The sequence below is a fragment of the Tinamus guttatus genome, unplaced genomic scaffold (genome assembly GCF_059628265.1).
Source record: "Tinamus guttatus ecotype Peru unplaced genomic scaffold, ASM5962826v1 Tinamus_guttatus_pri_ptg000080l, whole genome shotgun sequence".
Taxonomy (NCBI): Eukaryota; Metazoa; Chordata; class Aves; order Tinamiformes; family Tinamidae; genus Tinamus; species Tinamus guttatus.
The window spans coordinates 2,243,113-2,262,197 of record NW_028288614.1 but is presented as its reverse complement, the minus strand read 5'-3'; the positions used below and the strand labels follow the sequence as shown (position 1 = coordinate 2,262,197).

General features: G+C 38.3%; 1 protein-coding gene across 1 annotated transcript in view; it reads right to left on the bottom strand.

The window, feature by feature from the left end:
* Positions 1 to 2,986: 2,986 nt before the first annotated feature.
* The window catches only part of ATAD2B (ATPase family AAA domain containing 2B), a 69,309-nt gene continuing 53,210 nt past the window's right edge, over positions 2,987 to 19,085 (bottom strand). Inside the window, exons 25-28 of the mRNA XM_088520133.1 lie at positions 8,480 to 9,175; positions 5,331 to 5,458; positions 4,366 to 4,494; positions 2,987 to 3,274 (exon numbers count right to left, since the gene is read on the bottom strand). Of these exons, the coding sequence (XP_088376259.1) occupies positions 3,233 to 3,274; positions 4,366 to 4,494; positions 5,331 to 5,458; positions 8,480 to 9,175 (995 nt within the window). The 3' untranslated portion in view covers positions 2,987 to 3,232. The remainder of the gene's footprint in view (positions 3,275 to 4,365; positions 4,495 to 5,330; positions 5,459 to 8,479; positions 9,176 to 19,085) is intronic.

Genomic DNA, 19,085 nt, shown 5'->3' with positions numbered 1-19,085 from the left:
CACAGTTCTGAATAAAACTATAGAATCCAAAATATACCATAGTCGATGAAGGAAGTCTACTTAACCCACAAAGTAGACACACATTAATGAAACCAAACAGGACTCCCCAATGTCTAAATAACCCAATGTACAAGATACAAAAGATGCAAGTACAAGCCCAAATTCAAGCTTATATTGTGATTGCCAACAAAATAAAAACAAAACAAACAAACAAAAAAACCCAAATGACTTATCAGCTGCAGGACCTGCCATTCAAAAGACTGAAGGTAAAACCAGAGCTGACAACCAACTTAATAAAAAAAAATAAGGAAGACAGGATATTAAAAAAAAAAAAAAAAAAATCAACAACAGAAAAACAGTAATCCTATAAATACATTGGCATATGAAGAAATCAAGTAACAATACAGAGGACACGAAACAAAAAATCACAGGTGAGATTCAAGCTTGCAAATACAATCAACCAACTCCACAGCCACCGTCCCCAGCCGGGAGCAGCTCCGGCGTCTCCGAAGCGCCCGGAGCCCCGCGGAGGCTCCTGCTCCCGGCGGGCGCCCTCCAGCAGCCCCAGCATCCAGGACTCACCCCCCGCTTTATTTGCAATTTTTTTCACAACAAGAAACAAGGGAGAGAGGTCAATTTGTACAGACTCTTGCCAGTGCTATATGGCAAACAAAAATCCAAAACGTACAAAGAGTAAACAAGTTTTTAGACCACGTGGATAGATTAACAGCTGCTTTGACTCTATAACCACCAGACATCTGCAAAGGAAAATAAAACTGAACTGTGGTTATTTGGACTAGGAAGGCGCATATATTGTTTTATGCAAGTTGTCCACTAAAACATTTGAAACTGGCTACTTTTCTCTAAGAACGACATGGTAGCTCCTCAATTAGTAAAGTTGCCTAAGATTTTTTCCAATCATCAACCGACAGTAAAAATTTTTCTTTAGAAAGGTGACCTTTCAGAATCATTTTTTAATGCTAGGCATTAGCTTTGTTTTTCAAACTCACTGGTGACTAGAATTCTCAACTGTTTTATTTAATATAAATTTATTATCTTCTTAAAAACGTATGCAGTTTTATCTTCCACAAGTGCTGCTGTTACTTGAACAAAAACTTCTTTGAGTAAGTGAAACTGGAATAAATATTTTTAAAAAATTCTGCAGCAAGAACCTGAGACTTGCAAAAAACCCTTTTATCAGAAACTTGCTACAAAAAATCTGCTACATTTTATTTAATCAAATCTTAAAGTTTGTAACAATTTCCATCAAAATACAAAATGCTGTTAATGTACCAGCCACAAAAATATCTCGAACAGGTATGATGCTAATAAATACTAAATGAAACATGGAAAAAAAAATCCCACAATCAAATCCGAGATCAAAGAATCTCATTTAAAAATGTGTTTTCTGCTTGTTTTTGTTCGTTTTAATCGCACTTTCCCACCTAAAAAATACAGCGTTTCTGCACGGGTTGCATTTAGAAGGTGTAACTAGATGTACATGAACACTTGAAACCTTTTTCTGTCATTAGGGATAAAAAAAAAAGTGGCATTCAGGAGACAGGATCAAGGGGAGAGTTATGTTTCCAACATAAATACAAAGCACTTTGGATTACTGCAGTAGCCCAAGGCCCGTGGATGTGTCTCTGCAGCAGCATACGACTATATCGAGGTGGAGACAAGTACCTTAGCTTCAGCTTGCAAGGGGGAGCAGAGTGATTCCAAGTCCTCCATGAACACTGTTGGTAACTGAAATACAAAAAGCTGAGGTAGCGCAGTATCTCTGCAGTAGTCCAAGCCTGTCTGCTCCAATTAAAACCCAATCACGCTGTGTTGCATATTTTTGGAAGGCCGTTTCCGCAGCTACATAGGGACAGTTACAATGAATGGTTCAAGATGGTAACACCAGGCAACTTTCTACAACATCTTCCACTAAGACTGAAAAAAAAAAAGAAAGAAAAACAACCCAAAGGATCAGCCTAGGGCACGTGTCAACATTGAGTTTGTGCTGAAGCTTACTGCGACGGGTCTTGTTCTTGAGACTGCCTAGACCGCGTTCTCCCCAGTTCCCAGAAAGGAGAGGTCTGAACTACAGTGCTCAGCCCCGCTGGGATCTGAACGGATCGATTCAGAAGTGTCTTCCAGTCCCTGCCACGTTAGCCATGCTGTGCACGGACTGCGTTGCGAAGCCTCGTGCAAGTTGTGTTTTCAAGTGAGCTTGGGCTCCAGGATTTTGCCCCACTCGAGCAGCTTCTCACTTGCATTGCACAGTCCAAGCTAGACTATGAACATGAAACTTTAGAAAGAAACCTGCCAGTAGCAAACTTCCTTTTTTTTCCCCCACTGAAGAACTCATAATGGACGACAAATTGAGTGATGGGAAAAGGCTTCATTTTTCACAACACAGAAGAGTTTCACTGTGTAACTTGTTTCTAAAACAAACACATACCAATGAAATAAAATAATTTCACCATTTTGGTAAAGTATGTGGCTTTTTCAGGGTGTCTTAGTTTAGTTCTGTAGAGTAAGACAGGCCTTATATAACCATAATACTGGTTGCCATCCAGTGAAGAGAACACAAATCATCCTTTTGGGGATCTTCATTCTGAAGACAGCTTTCTAACATTGCCATTTGCTATAATCCAAACCAAATGATTAGCCTTATCTTTCTCAAATGACTAAAAGGCACATTAAAGGCAGTTCTAGAAAGCCTCATCTTCAAATTATTGTACATCCAGTTACTCAAGGTTCCTACCACAATGCATCACTCATCTTTAGAACATTTTTTTTTGTCCATAACCCCAGAGAAGAGAAAAACTGGAAAGAAAATTAAAAAAAATTGCCTGTTCAAAAATATTCAACTTAGATCTGCTCTTTCCAGTTCTCTCGTGTTGGTCTCCACTTTGCCCGAAGTTTCCCAAAAGATAACACACGAAGAGCAAACAAGAGCAGAAATGAGGACAGTTTCTGTGTAGCACCAAAAATCTCCAAGCTGTGGCATTGTATTCTTTATTTATACCAGATACAACTATATGAAGTTCCGTTTGGTTCTTGTAGGCTGGTTGGTTTCAGGTACCTGAGACAATAGCACCAAATTCAACAGAAAGAAAAAGAGAGAGCACTTAAGACCAAGGCTCTGCACATACTTGGTGCAAATGGGAACTGAATGGCTCAGAGGACTGCTCTCCCATGAGCAGTTTGAGAGAGGATAAACCCACCCATCTTGACGAGTTCACAGGAATGTTTCAAACACATGAACTGTTCTTTCCATCTCCTGCAAGAGAGACAGAGCAGCAGTTATACACAAATATATAAAGACATAAATGTTACGTTAGGAAATCATATTTACTCTGATTCTGGGGGGAAATCTGAACAAATAACTCAAAGGAAAATAGACATTTCTGTTTATTGGTTGCCATCTGCTAGCAAAATATGCTAAAAGAAGAAACTAATTAAACAAGTATTAATGCCGAACAGTGCTCCAACATGACAGTCCACGAAAAAATGGAAGGGTATTAAGGTCACTTTTATAATTAATGCACTCAATCCGTATTAAGAAAGCATTGCAATGACACTCTACATGAATTCAAGTCTTACTGCACACATATGCTACGGGTGACCCATCTGTAAACAAATACCTGCACATTTTGGAGAATTACAGGTAAAGATCAGTCCTGTGCACGCCTGCTAGACTAAAGTCTTAATTATCTACATTTGGCAGAGGTTTTTAATATTTTCAACATATTTTAGATGAGGCTGGCAAGGAAAAGGATGAAAATGTTTTGAAAAATATTGTGCAGAACTTGGAAAATTTCAAAAATACAAACCCATTAAAAGGGCTTTCAGATTCTGTATTAAAATATTCATACAGAAAAACTGTTAGCATCTAGTGATCCAACTAAAAATGCCAATGGATGCTGCTTTTCCAGAGTTGGCTATTGGTAGGATCAATAAACTGATCCAGAGTACAGCTAGAGCAGAGATGCTGGGGGGAATGCACGTCCAGAGCTATTATCAGCCCAAACCAGTGCTGAAACGACTTGCTGGTGATGCAGACAGGAGACCTTGGAAATGCAAACAGGACGACAGCAATGCACATAAATGTATGTCTTGCAACTAAAGACTTTTCCAAGACCAAGCAGGTTTTTTTTTTTTTTTTTTTGCTTAGTTAAGCCAAAGGGAAAAGCAGCAGTTGTTCCTAATATCAGCAGTTCCTAACATCTGTAGTATCTTTTCTCAAAGTCTATTTAAAGCTTCTGCCTGCTAATACACTAAGAATTCTGCCAATTAACACAGTTCTTGAAAAACAATTCTAATCCGTTTCACAAAATTAATGTAACAAATAAGGAAGTTGTAGTGCATCACCTCTATAAGTCGTGATTTGTCATAATCTCTACGATGTCTGTAGATGCACTGACTGAGGAGCGAATACAATCTCTCAAGTTGGTCAACACTCAGGTTGTTACTTTTCTTGACCACCAAGTCAAGAAGTTTCTGTGGGAACAAAAACATGGGATAAAGTTAAGAAGATTATTTTGTAACTGCTTTTATTATTCTTTAAGGAAAAAATCAGAAATTTTACCAACTTCTAAAATCCCATTTTAGAGGGATACAAAGGACATGGACTACTGCTGTCAGGTAACTGCTTCCATGTTGATCCAAGGTACCACAACGTTTCCTTTTACTTACTTTACCAACACATTTTTTTTTTCTTGTCTTAAACCTCATGCTAATATGAAACATTTCTTCCTATCACAATATTTGTTGCTTCCAAACAAGATCATAGGCATTTTCCAGTAAATTAGATCTAAATTTTATAATAAAACAAGCTAGTTTCTATGACAGAATACAGCAATTTCATTCTATCTTTGTTCAGAGATAAAAGTGAAACAAAATTACGTGGCAGGGGGTTCAACCTATGACCCCAAAACATCCAGACAACTTCCAGTTTGCTTTCCAATTCACCAGCAGTTCATTTTAACGAGTGCTTGTACATGGGAGAGAGAAGATGATGTTAACTGCTAATTACCAGGCACTCAGCAGTTTCTCAGCAACTGTCATGTCCAATTAACACATAAGGGTATCTACATAAACCACAATTAGAACAGTGGACTGCTGTGCCATTAATGTATTTGTAAAGATCATAGTATTGTTGGGACAATAAGGATTCAGTAATTGTAACATTTTTTTCTCAAACACACACTGATCAACAAATAATACTGAAAAGTTACTGCAGCCAAAACTGCTTTTTAAAAAAAAATTTCATTGCAAAAAGCTTCTTAATAGAAAAGCATTTTTTCACAGGCTCTTAACAGCTGACTATTTATTACCTTTAATCTGTCGTGGTCAACAACTACAGAGGGCAAGGGATCTGATGGTTCCTCTGGGACCTGCTCCAAACTTGTAGGTTTTGACTGTTCCATAGTGACTTTTCGAGTTTTCTTACTTTTGCATATACCTGCAGTTTGGGCAGAGGGGGGAAAACAACACACACCTATTACCAGCATCTCAATAATAACTAGCAAAATCCAAAGTACAAATCATAAAAAAAAAAAAAAGAAAAAAAGAAAAAAAAAACCACCACACACGCAAGAACTGAAACACTCTATAAATTGAGGTTTTTTTTTTTTTTTTTTTTTTTTTTTTTTTTTTTTAAAGCTCACAAGAAACATCCTATAAGGAAACTATTCCACCAAAACACCTACAGAGGCTTCCCAAAACTATTCAATCAGATGATAAAACTGAGAACTGATCACAACAAGTCAATATGACTTGAATCTGTTCTTAACTCGCTTAGTCTTGAGACTCACCCTGAGAATCCACAATTCCCACCTAAACTCGCAGACTGGGAACACGAATGTCCATATGTGACTGCACCTGATATAGGAAAACCATTCCTCTAAGAACAAAATTCCCAGGTGGCATAGCATTTAAATAGCATAAGGAAATGTATGTCCCACCTTTCAACTCTTTTAGTAGCTAAACTTGATGCTATTTTCCTGAAGGGACTTTGAGACTTGCACAAGCATCCCTATCTCGCGTAGGAACGCAGAGCTCCTCCATGAGCTCCCCCTTCACCTGAACGGGCCAGACCAAAGCGCAAAGTCCTCACAGCTTCATTTATCTGTAACTTCTCTCTAAAAATGCCGCAGTAAGTTTAATACCATATTTTCCTCTAGGATTAGAGGACACTAAGGATGAGGCCAAGACTCCAAACATCCTTGTAAGCAATTTACTTCCTGACCTTTTGCTACAGCCAATCCTTTCTGTTCCCCATTAAAATGAAGTTAATTTGGTCCCAAACTTACACTTAGCCTGCAACAGCCTCCTCTTTTACATTTTATGTCTTCACTGAAATAGAAACAAGGAAAAATGAAAGTCTTTGAAGGACTAAGGAAGCTGGACCTGTTTAGCCTGGAGAAGACTGAGAGGAGACCTGATCAATATGTATAAATACCTGAGGGGGGAATGTAGGGGGGATAGGGCCGAGGTCTTCCTCATGGTGGCCAGTGACAGGACAAGGGGTCATGGGTACAAATTAAAATACAGGCAGTTCCATCTCCATGTGAGGAATAACCTCTTTCCTGTGAGGGTGACAGAGCCCTGGAACAGGCTGCCCAGAGAGGCTGTGGAGTCTCCTTCTCTGGAGATCTTCCAAACCTGCCTGGATGCCACCCTGTGCCACGTGCTCTGGGTGTCCCTGCTGGAGCAGGAGGGTTGGACTAGATGATCTCTAGAGGTCCCTTCCAACCTCAGCCATTCTGGGATTCTGTGAGAAATGACAGTTACTCTACTGAAAGATCATCCTCCGCAGGCAGTGGAAGCAGCAAGCTGCCTGCAATTTGTTTTACAGGCACGATTCTCTCGTGGGTCATCTCTTTCCAAAGATTTACAAATGTTGGCTTAGATACTGAGGATGACGGTATTCTCATGATGCTAGTTTAAATCCTGGAAGTAATTAATTTAATTTTTATAAAACACCCCAAAGAAAGAATTCCCAATTTCAGTATTTGCCAGGGAATTTCATTGTAGGTTCCCCCCTTTCCTCTCCCCAGCAAAGGCATAAAGATAAATTTTTTCTTTGGATTATTACAAATAAGATATTTAAAAGCAACTGTATTGAAATTGTATTCATTAAAGAAAGGAACTGGTTAAGCTTAAAACTGAATTCTGAAGTGCCAGTAGGAAACTAAAAATGTCTTCCCGTTACACCATTTCTATTTAGCTACATCAGATTACATGGCTTCTAAAGGAAATTCAGATAACTTCCAAATTGTTTTTCCTAAGTGAAACAGAAATCTCATCTCTCCTCCTAAAGCACCCCCTATCTTCATCACTACAGTCAATCCAGCATCTATTCTGCCAGTGAAACTTCATGCTTTGGTGACACATCTCCGTATTTCCACCTCTCTATTAAGGCTGCTATCCAAACCTGTTGTGGAGAACAAAGTATTTTTTAAAATCACCTGCTTCCATCTCTACACTTATCCACACTCTTCCTCAAGTTAAAATGTCTTTCTGTGCATCTCTTGTTGCTATAATCCAAAATATCCAAAATTAAACTGCTACATTTAAATACAGAAACATATATCATACTCATTCTCTGTTATTCCTAGGGTGTTTTTTTCTGTGCACCTTATCCTTAAGGAAAACAAGCATGTACACATACAGTCAAGATGTATATGCAACAGTGATGCTCTCATAATTCAGATCTCTCATTAAAGCCCATTTATTTTGTAAATCTCAGTGCTAATTTTTGAAGTGAAGATTTCATTCTTTTACATAATTCTGAAAAGCTAATTAAAAAAGCAATCATGCAGAAAGCTTTTCCTTTCTTCCCAGAGGAAACAATATCTCTTTCTTCAAAGGACATGGCCCCTTCCTTTATGCACCACCAGGATTTTCCTTCCCCTTATCTTTTGGCTGCACTGTTAGCACGGTGACTGTAAACTCCAAAGTCACAGAGCTACCCCATTAGACAAACAACGTTTTTTGCTATGAGTAAAACTAGATTTTAACAAAACATTACAAACTTTCCTATAAAAAGTATTAAATGAAAACATTCTGTATTTCTATGGTTTCTGATCCAATGTCAGTAATACTTTTATCATTAAACCCTATATCTATATATATATATATTTATCATTCAGGTATGCAGCTGTACTGATAATAATATTATTTAGACAGTAATTGAAGGTTCTAAACTTATCTCAGTATGCACAGTATTTTCCATACAGCATACAAAAATAAACAGAATATGGTATGGTGGTAAACTTATTTGCCTAAGATAACATTAGAGCAAGGACAGAGTGTATTTTATCTATGGGGAATTAAATGCATAGCTATAATAAAGATCCAAATAAATAGACTGCAGTTCAAAAAATATTCTCAGATGTTATAATTTAAAAAGTAGGTAAATAATTATTTATTTGGGCAATAAAGTAATAACTGGAAGACTGGAGACACAAGCTGTATGTACCTTCCTTATCCGGTTCAGCATCTTTAGCCTCAGCATCTGTGCTCTGTAGTGCTTTTTCATTATTGCTGCAGTGTGGGACCTCAGCTTTCACTAAATCAGCTCCTTGGCTTTCACTGGAAGCTTCCGATTTCTCCTTTGGCTGATCTTCAGATGAAGCTTTTTGCTTGTTACTAGATCCATCACTGTTGTCACAGGGCAAAGCAACATCAATTGATTCCATTTTACTGTTGTGACATGCTGGAACAGTTATACCCTCTACGCTGTGCACAGATGTCTCTCCATTTACACAGTCTCCTTTGGATGTAGAGTCCTTCCTTAATTCCTTTTCCACATTCAGGGTAACGCTGTCGGTTATTAACAGCGATTCATTCGAGCTCTCCTCTTCCGTGGATGCAAAATTGTTTTCCTTGGATGATGTCCCGTTGTTAAGTCTCTGCTCTGCATCAATATCCATAATATCACAAGAGGATTCATCGTTTGTCATAGAGAGATCACCTGTTTCCTCCCCGTTCTCCTCAATGCAGTCAGTGCTGATTTCCAGTTCTCCATTTTCCAGCAATTTGCTGTCCTCGCCATGATTTTCATCATCAGCAAACTTGGCATCATCTTCATCTTTCTTTAAGTTATTGACTTTCCTCTTCTTAATAATTCCTTTGCCCCACTGTGAACGCCGTCTTGATTTTCTCCTTATTCGAACTATATTATAAAGGAAAGAAGCCACTTTTAAATGCATAGGTAACCCTCAGTAAATAGATACCAGAATATGCTCTAACCTGAAGCAAATATGTTCACATGTAACAAAGTAAAACGCTCACTGACTTCAGTGTGAGCACTGAAGTCCAGTAAGAGACATGCAATTTTGCATAGCTCTCCTACTTCAGATTACAGAAAATAAACCACTTCAAAAGGCTTGCACACAGCAAAACTTCCCCATCCTCTGCAGCTTGACTCGAAGCAACAAGACCCTGAGATTATTTTGTTGCCTTTTCCCTATTACTTCATCTTTTCCTATTTCTTATGCATCCTTCCCATGCTTTCTTTCTACAAATCAGAATAACAACTATTTTTTCAGAAAGGATAGTGATTTCACAAATCTGTTTGTGGTGAGACACAACACAGCACCAATGTGAAAGAGGTTTAAAAGCACATTTACAATATAATCTACAACGAAGAAGGAAAGAGCATTAGATTTGAGTGGTCTTTTCCACACCCTTTCAAAGGGTACCAAGGAGAACTCAAAAGACCAATGAAAAGGTTGGGAAAAATGGGAATTGTATATTCGAATTAAAGCTATGACGCTGCTTTGATTGATGGGTTTTAAGTCCTAAATCCGTCCTTGCCCGTCTCACCCTGGGTTACAAATATCAGTGCTCCTGAGAGCCCTCTGAAGACACACGCAGTTTGTGGGTCCAGGTGTTGAGAATGAAACCACAGGAGCTCCCACGGGAATGACTGCACTTCACAGTTCCCTCCCTGCAGATGCCCTTTGTGAGCAGGTAGTTTAACCACCACACTGAGAATACATTTGCCATTAACCTTTTAGTTTTAAGAGCTATTTAAAGATATAGTCAAATTATCGTAAAAAAATGGTAGTATCACTTGGAGTGTGTATTTATTGTTACATATAATCCTGACTGAAAACTATAAGATTTGAGGGGGGCAAAAAAAAAACCCCAAAAAACAAAAACCACCACTTTCTCCAGCTACTTTGTAGATTTGATGGCAGCTTCTACAGGCAGTTTCACTGTTTTATTGATGCATCACAACCCATTCCTGCAACTTTTCAGGAACTCAATATAACCTTTCCCCAGATTTTGCAAGAGCTGCTTCTGTTGTTAGTGAATATCAAATCTGAAATGAACAGGGAGATGTAAACTTACATAGAGAATTAATTCCTCTGTTAAGAAAGGGGTTTACTCCGAGGTCAACTCCAAGGATGGATATAGAAAACACAGAAAGGGAATAAAAAGTATAGGAAATACAGAAGGAGAATTAAAGTAAATGTTAATTAACATGTCCTGAATTGTTTAAGTGAAAGGGAAAGTTGATTTTTCAAAAAAGATTGTCTAATTTTGCCTTTTTTTAAGCCTGCCTTTGCTATAAGATGTCATTTAGCATCCCCGTGACTTGTACTTAATTACACTCATTTTCGCCATCCTGTAGGCTCAAGCTGGGATGAAAGCACATAAGTTTGGCAAAATACTCGGGCACGTTCTTGAAATGATAGAAATCACATTAAAGTAAAATGGAATTAGGCCTATATTACACACTTCAAGTCTTCCTTTCAAGTCTTCCTAAACCACAGCCAAGAAGCCTAGCTAAAGTCCATCCCATGCAGTACTACTCTAATATAAATTTAGATCTTTCCTTAGTTGTCCATGTTGGGTTTCACTGCCATGCCCCCAAGTACAGCAGATGATCTCCCAGGATCTCTGCTCCTGCACGGCACCAAAAACTGTAAATGCTGCCTGTAAAAGCTGTTGATTGCCTCATCCCAAGTATGTGAACAAGTAGAAGTTTGGCTGAAACATTATAGCTTTACTTTAAAAAGTCTTCTGTCACAATATTAAAAAAAAAAAAATTAAACAATGATGCTTCCAACCAACCAGTGAGACTTAGGAAGGAACAGCAGTATTTCATTATCCGATAGTGCAGAATAGACCCTACAAGAACATAACTGACAGTACTTATATTTACAAAAAAAAAATAGCCTGGCTACTTTTGTTTTTCACTCATATTTAGGCAATAAAATTAAGTTAACTTACTTTCTTCCCAGACTCTTACTACTTTGTGTTTTAAGAAATTATCATCATCATTACCCAAGTCATCCAGGCCTGCAACACAGGTATCAATACCTTATGGGCCAATATTTAAAAGCGTTGATTTTATTTTGGTCCATGCACTTCTGAGAAGCAATTTTTAATTTTTTTCATCATTCAGATAGAAGCTTTCCTGCTTTCGCCCCCTTCTCTCCAGCTGCTGATCCCTTTCCTCCCCACGCTTTCACAAATCCACCCAAACCTAATTTCCATTCATTTAACACAACCACTAATATCATCTTCATGACCACAGTGAGATTCTTAATCCTCTACCCAATATATCTTTGGGCCCATGCACCAGCTTCTGCTTTCACGACCGTGTCAAAAGCAGACTTCTAGTCCTTACATCTAAGTACCATTCAAAAAATCCCATTTTTTTTAATCTAGGCTATGTTATTGCTCTGTGTAAACCACTGTCTTTGGGGATATGTGAAGAAATTCTGGTTCAGATCCTTTGCACCTTTAACCTCATACCAATTTTCTTTTATACAGAGAGTGAGACCTCTAGGAAAAGTGAGAAGCTGTGCAATAAATAACAGTATTTTTTTTATAAAAGACAACATCTACCTTGTTAGATGGGGGTAGGGGAAGTAGGAGGTGTTTAATTCATGAAACTCTGCACCAGAGTTCATCATCAATGTTTAAAAACAAAAGTGTTACTGACCTGACCACACTGACCTGAAAAGGTGGCACAGGAGGCAGGAAAAAGAAGCTATCCTGGATAAAACTGATGTATAACTAAGGGGCAAATGTTCGTGCAACTGCTACAAAATCAACCTAATTGGACTCCCTCTTTTCTTCTCTTTAATGCTGATCTGCTATAAACACTGTAAACCATTAGTAATAAAAATATTTTACAATCAATATGGTGTAGCACATATTAAATTTTTAGTAATTAACAGAATAAGATAGCTATTTACAGGAGAACCGCTAAGAGTTAAATTTCTTAAAAGAACACCGGGCACATACAATTATAAGTTAACGCATTAACATCCTTTCAATTATTCCTTTAAAAAACTACTCATCTGAAATCTACCCACTGATACCCAATCTTTCAGCACTATTTGTGCCAGAGGCAGTGGAAATACAATTACCAGAGGAATCCTGCTTTTCAGAACTGAGTTTCTATAACTCAAGCCATTATAATACCAATTATTCACACATGAATACGTTCATTTGCCTTCTGAATTGCTACACTCTTCTCTCCATAATCCTCATGTAACCTCTATAGATTTGCCAAGGGGATCCCCACTTCAGTTTGCCTTTTTGTAAATCCTTACCCTAGTTCATATGGATTTTTTTTAAACAATAAGTAACTGTTTGAATAAATGAATGACACAGAACATTTTACTTGGGTTCACATGGAGTTGGAATCAAAAATGACCTTTCATCGCTCATTTATTTGGGCTAAGCTGCATAGTTGATGCAGATGGAATTTAAAATTACAATGTAATACAATGTAATTAATCACCAAAGACAAATCTACCCTACATTTCCTTAAGCAATAACTGAAGCTTCCCAATTCTTCCATTTTTATCTTGAAACACTCTAGGAGTCTGCTGAAAGATCACTAAAAGTAAAGCAGACAGCATTTACCCTGGAGGTGGCCTCCCATGATTAAAAAAGAAATTACACATGTACTTCAGAAGATTTAGCACTCTAGAAACAAGTTAGGTAAAATGAAACATGTAGCAAACTCTCAGAAATTCTAAATTCTTACCCATTTGTAGGTTCTTCTTTAAAAGTTTCAAGACAGACACAGCAAGTAATGACAACATCTTGTGGTGAAACCGAGTACTATGAAAACCCAGTATTACCAGATATGTTAACACCAACATGTGAAATTTTGGCACTCAGCTTTAGGTAAGCACTCATGACAAAAGTTTTAGCAAATGTTTGAAGAAACTTGCTACTGAAAAATCATATTCCTGAAGTATTTCTACAAGATATAAAGGAAACTACCATGTTTCCTCATGGTAGTACACAGAAACTACCACGTTTCTCTCAGGAAAACATGAGGGTGACTGAGCATTGCAGCAGGTTTTCCCAGGAGGTTGTGGGGTCTCCATCCTTGGAGACACTCACAGGCCACCTGGACACAGTCTGGGGCAATGTGCTCTAGGTGCTTGAGCAGGGGTTGGACTAGATGATCTCCAGAGGTCCCTTTTAGCCTCAACTATGATCCTGTGAAAACAGACCTCAAAAATGGGTGAGAAGCTTCAGAGTTGGGGTAGACACCCTTGTAGTCACCCAAACTGAGCAGTGCCATGACAAAACTGCAGACTCTACAGAAATAAAATTAACAGTTGAAAGAAAAAAAAAAGTGAGAGCAAATATAATTAAAAGATTTAAAGACTGTAAACCATTAGCAAGCACACCTGCTGCTTTAATGTGGATGAACTCTAATGAGGAGATGCAGCAGTGGAAGCAGATCAGCTTCTTTTTTGAAGAGCCTGACAACTACATTGAGTGCAGCCCGTATTAGAGGATGACTGACAAGTTTGCTTTATGCTGCAGAAAAGTAGACTCTTCCATGCCTCAGTATTGCTTAAAAGACTATCAGAGAATGTAAATCTTCTGCCATTAAAAGATTCACATCCATCAAATAGTAGCTTCTCTGTTGGTAGAGGTATCTCAAAGAATTCCTGACGATTAAATGCCCTAAAATCTCTTTACAACCAAGATCACCACAGATCTAGATTCTGTGCCTGGCGTATCAAGAACCACTTGAAGCAACACACCCATTTCAAGGTTTTCTTCCATGATCAAAACCCTAAACTTCTTTCTGATGTCCTGTGTGTAAAGCACCTCAAAGCCTTGAGAAAGCAATTTGCTCTCTCTTATGCTGTATCTGGGGTGTGTGTATATATATATAGATAGATATAGATCCATCTATACCTGCCCCAGTAATTTAGCAGCTTCCAGTAGCTCCTCTTTTCTTGCCAATGGCCACTGCAAGTCCCATTGAGAGCCCACTTGAAAGTCTCTGGAGTTTTTAGTCAAAGACCCAAAGGGCAGTCAGAGATGCAGAGCCAGAAAGAACAGAGCTCCACAAGGGCTTGAAAAGCAGAACGCAGGGCTGCCTTCCACTAACACACAAAGCCACTTCTCCCTTCAAAGCTAGCGGCAGCAATTCCACCACCTCAATTGTGGCGGCTCTGCAGTAAGCCAGGGAAGTCGGAAACCTGCCAGTGGTTTTTCCTACACGGATTTTCAACACTTTCTGCTACCCAACCGGGTTTCCTACCTCATGAAGCACCAGCACAAGGGAGATGGTGGAAACGAGCAACCTGTGAGCAGGAAAGACAGCAGCTTCGTTAGCTGCCTGTTGTTAAGATCAACTGAAGGTGACCGTGGAACTGCCCTCTAAAGGACACGCTGTTTCCTTCACACGAACAGAAGACACGCGGGTACTCAAGCAGAGACCTCATCAGTATAAAATAATTGCAGCAATTTCAGGCATATGCTCATCAACAGCAGAATAAAGACTCAAAGAACCCGGACACTTCTACTCAACCTGGAAGAGTCAGACTCTGTAAGAATCCAATGAAACATCCAATTCAAGAACTGCAGGATCCCAAATATCCCAGTCAACTGCTGTCCCCTACCATCTCCTGTAATACTCGCTACATCTTTCCGGTGTTTCTCAAACATCTCCCAGTATCTTCTGCTCCTCTCTATCCCTCCCCAAACAAGTAGGGTCTAAGATAACCTAGCTGTAATTCCAAGCCATGGGAATGCTGCCCAACCACAACGCTGCTGCAGAGGCCAGCGAGCAAGGCTGGGCAGAACAGGGAGCTGCCATTTGCAGTCCATAGGCCTTTCCTCTAGCAGGGGCATGGGTTGATCCAGCCACCACTTTTCATAAAACCTGCAGGAATTTAATCTTTGAGACCTTGGCCTTTGCCAGATTTGTCTGAGCCTGGCTAAACAATTCCAAAATCATTAGAGATGGACAGATGGCATACATATTATTTCCTTAGGAACCAAACTAAAAATACAATTTACATGGAATCACCAGTGTAACTATGACAGTTAAGGACATGACAGGAACATGTGAAAATCAGAAATAAAGCCAAAAGTGGACAGTTCATTTAATAACACCAGGACAGGCATGTTTAAGACTGTCCAGTTCTATAGATCTGCTCATTTTTCCTCTCCAGAGCAGGTTTCTGCATTACAGCCATTTACACCTGTTTACATCTTTGGTGCATGCAGGTTGTTTTCAAGGGGAAAAAACACTCCCTGCTGCAAGACAGCCGTGAGGAAACACAAGTTTTTCTTGAAACTCCATAGGTAGAGGACAGAGACCCACTTTATATTAATTAAAATGACATTGATGAAGTTTACAACATGCTTTTCCACCACAGGTCTCAAAGGCTTTGGGTTGCTAGACAGATTGGGTCTCTCTGTTGGGAAGGCAAAATAAAATAAAGAAAAACAAAAACCACACAAAGAAAATGACTGAAAAGAGGAAAAAATATTCAAGAATTACAAAGAATCAGCTTCTAATATAGATAAACTTTAGTTCAATTCTTTAAACAATCTGAAGCAAACATTACCACAGTTTTCAAAACGGAGGAGTAAGATAATCTAAGTGTCCTGAAAATAGCTTTTTATTGCATCCCTTCTTTTTCACTTCTTGAAGTTATTAATATGCAGCACTTCATGGTAAATAAATAAATAAATAAAACTCAAATCATGTTTACAAATAGTACAAAGTCTCTCTTCTTACCATATTTGCAATAAAAGTGGCCATGATAAGGAGGTTTTCTTATAGGGATCAGGAGAGGCTGAACAACCTCGGATTATTGACTTAGGAGGAGGATGTAAAATGGCATAGGCAAGACAAAACCAAAACCACCACCACCACAGATCAGGTCAGTTGTAGGGTTGTATCTACCCTTAGTCAGAGGGGAAAAAGATACTCCATTAATTCAAGAGGCAGCATGTCTAATAGTTATCAGAAACCACTTCTCTACCACTAGATATCACTGACTCCAGAAATTTGATGAGATTCCAAAGAAGAAACTCAGGATTTACAAGAACATCTATAGATTCACTAAGTGGGGTTTTACATTAGACGAGTTATAGAGCCTATGGGTTTAAAACAACTATTAACTAACTCAAAAACAGCTCAGATGTTTCCATAAAAAATAGGCAGATTTTTTTAACTCCCTTTTCAAGTATCTCACTGAGACCAGTGTCAGAAATCAGACCAGCTGGCAAACTGCTGTCATCAAGGCTGTCAACATGTACGCTAGCACGAAAGAAATAATTAAGAAATGAAAATAAAATCGTCTGAGCTCCGAGTAAAGACATCCTTGAATTCCAGGAAAATCTTTTTAATGGTCTTTTTTAAGTTACAGCACTTGCTTCCAGCTCAAGTGTGTTGAAAGAATTAATCCAACTCAAATACCTTCACTGGAGAAGAGAAGGAGAAAAGAAAATCATAGTGCAAGATTCACGGCTTCAACAAGATGTGAATGGATACCAATATTTTAATGTTAGTGCCTTGGTGACTAATAAAAAGTCAGTATCAAGAGTCCTGGATAACTGGTAGAGACCTAAGGTCATAAATGCAGGAAGTGTTAAAAAAAAAAAAAAAAAAAAAAAAAAAAAATCAAAGGACATGGCAGACCACACAAGACAATCATGCAGTCAGGTGCACGCTCTAAGCACAGTGAGCACTGGCATCACTATTTCCTGTAACAGCCAAGACTGCTATTTAGCTAAAGATACAAAAGGATGCACCAAATACTGTTTATTTGGAAACAGGTTTTCTGCAGCTGTCTGATTTTCCTGCATTGTTTGTATAGAAACCACTAATCATTTCAATAGCTGGGAAAAGTCAGCAGTGTGTTTACTTTGGTTTTCATAAAATTTATCTAAAACTTAGATTTTAATACTTCACATGACAAAATATTTGAACTTTTTCTGGCTCCAAATGTCATTTTCACATGTGACAACTATCACTTTTATCATTGCACATAAAAGAAGTCTTTTCTGTGGAAAAAAATATACAATCTGTAGTCTATCACTACGCTACATTATTGTTGAATACTGAAAAAAAAAGATAAGAAAGAAAAAACAGATCTTCCTCATACAGTTTATTTATGCATAGCATTTAAAGAACTAACCGTAAGGCAATAAAATAATATGCTACATACTCCATCTACTGGCAAGATACAGGAGTAGGACAGATTTTTACTATACAGTATCATAGTAGTTAAGGACACTAAACGCTTTGTGTGCCAAATCATCTACACCACTTAGTGATGACTAATATAGAGGATAAACAAAATTGCACATTGCAATTTTTGTTTCCTTTTCCATGCACATACACCCAAAGACGGAGCCACATTCTCCTCAGGGGTGCCCAGGACAGGAAGCACCTACTGAAATGCAAGAGATGCAAGTCAATGCAAGAAAGAATATTTTTATATACTGTCAGGGTGGCTGCATGGTGGAACTTTTTGCCTGGAGAAGCCATGGAGTCTCCATCCTTGGAGATTTTCAAAATCCAAACGCACTCAAGTCCTGAGCAGGTCTGGCTGACCCTGCTGTGAGGATTAGAGGTTGGATTTGAAGTTCTCCAGCCGTCCCTTCCCACCTCAACTATTGTGTAACCCCACAGCTCTTACCACCTCTAGCAGCTTTCAACCTACCTGCTGCTCCACATCCCCACCACAGCATCCGCACTTCACAAATACACAGTTAATCCTGATTTTAAACCATCTGTGATAGAACTTTCCTGAATGAATCTTCATTAAGTGCGAGTAACAATTATTTTTTTAAAAAATAATAAAAGTATCTATACTGTGACACACAACCCACCCCTGGTGCACATTCAGCTAGGGACAGTAACGCGGGAGATGTCGACTGCACCTAACTCAGGAACTTCTACTGACACATCTTCCAATAGAGGAGTTCCTTTCAGATAGCCCCTCTGGGCTAATCAAATGGAAGGAAAAAACTCTAAAATACATTAGCAAAGTGATACAAAGTAACTAAATATCCAAATAATTTATTTCATACAAAATGTACTGTCTTGGAATGTAACCAATACACATTAAACTCTTATTTTTTGTTCTCTATTGTATTAGCCCTGAAGATTGAAGCATCCCAGCTTAGAATCAGGCAGAGCTGCTGCATCACCTGCAGCCCAGTGTGCTTAGTCCAAGAAAGATGCCTGGGAATTTCCTTTAGGATTCTCATTAAGTGTTTCATCTGAATTGATCTTTTTGTGGATATTTGCTAAAACATTGTCAGTAAAGCTCCCAAAAATACATAATTTAATCAGGAAAGTAATGTTATTGGTGATAAAAAAAATCATATCCAGTGCAGAACAAACATTATCTAAGGAAACAAAACAAATTCAAGTTCAAAGAGCAAAACAAAAAAGGAAATTCTCAGAATTAATTGGAAAGTACAGTTTTTAACCCACTTAAGAGAAATGTAATTGGGTTAACCTGGTAGGCTGCATCATATTCTTCAATAATGGACATAGACTATTCAAGAAAAACACACAACATGCCAATTTGTAATTTATAATATAAGTTTTAGTGTTAATACCACACACCTTGAACATAGGAAGGGAATAACTAGTGTGAGAGTATATAATGCAGCATCCAGCTATGCATCTGCCAATATATACATAGAGAAAACAAAACTTGCACTTCACACAGATAAACATGATCTTCCCATTGGATCCGAGTGGTCTTACATTGAAGAAAGAAAAATTAACACTTGTTACATTGCAAAAAACTTTCAAATCCTGCTTCTTT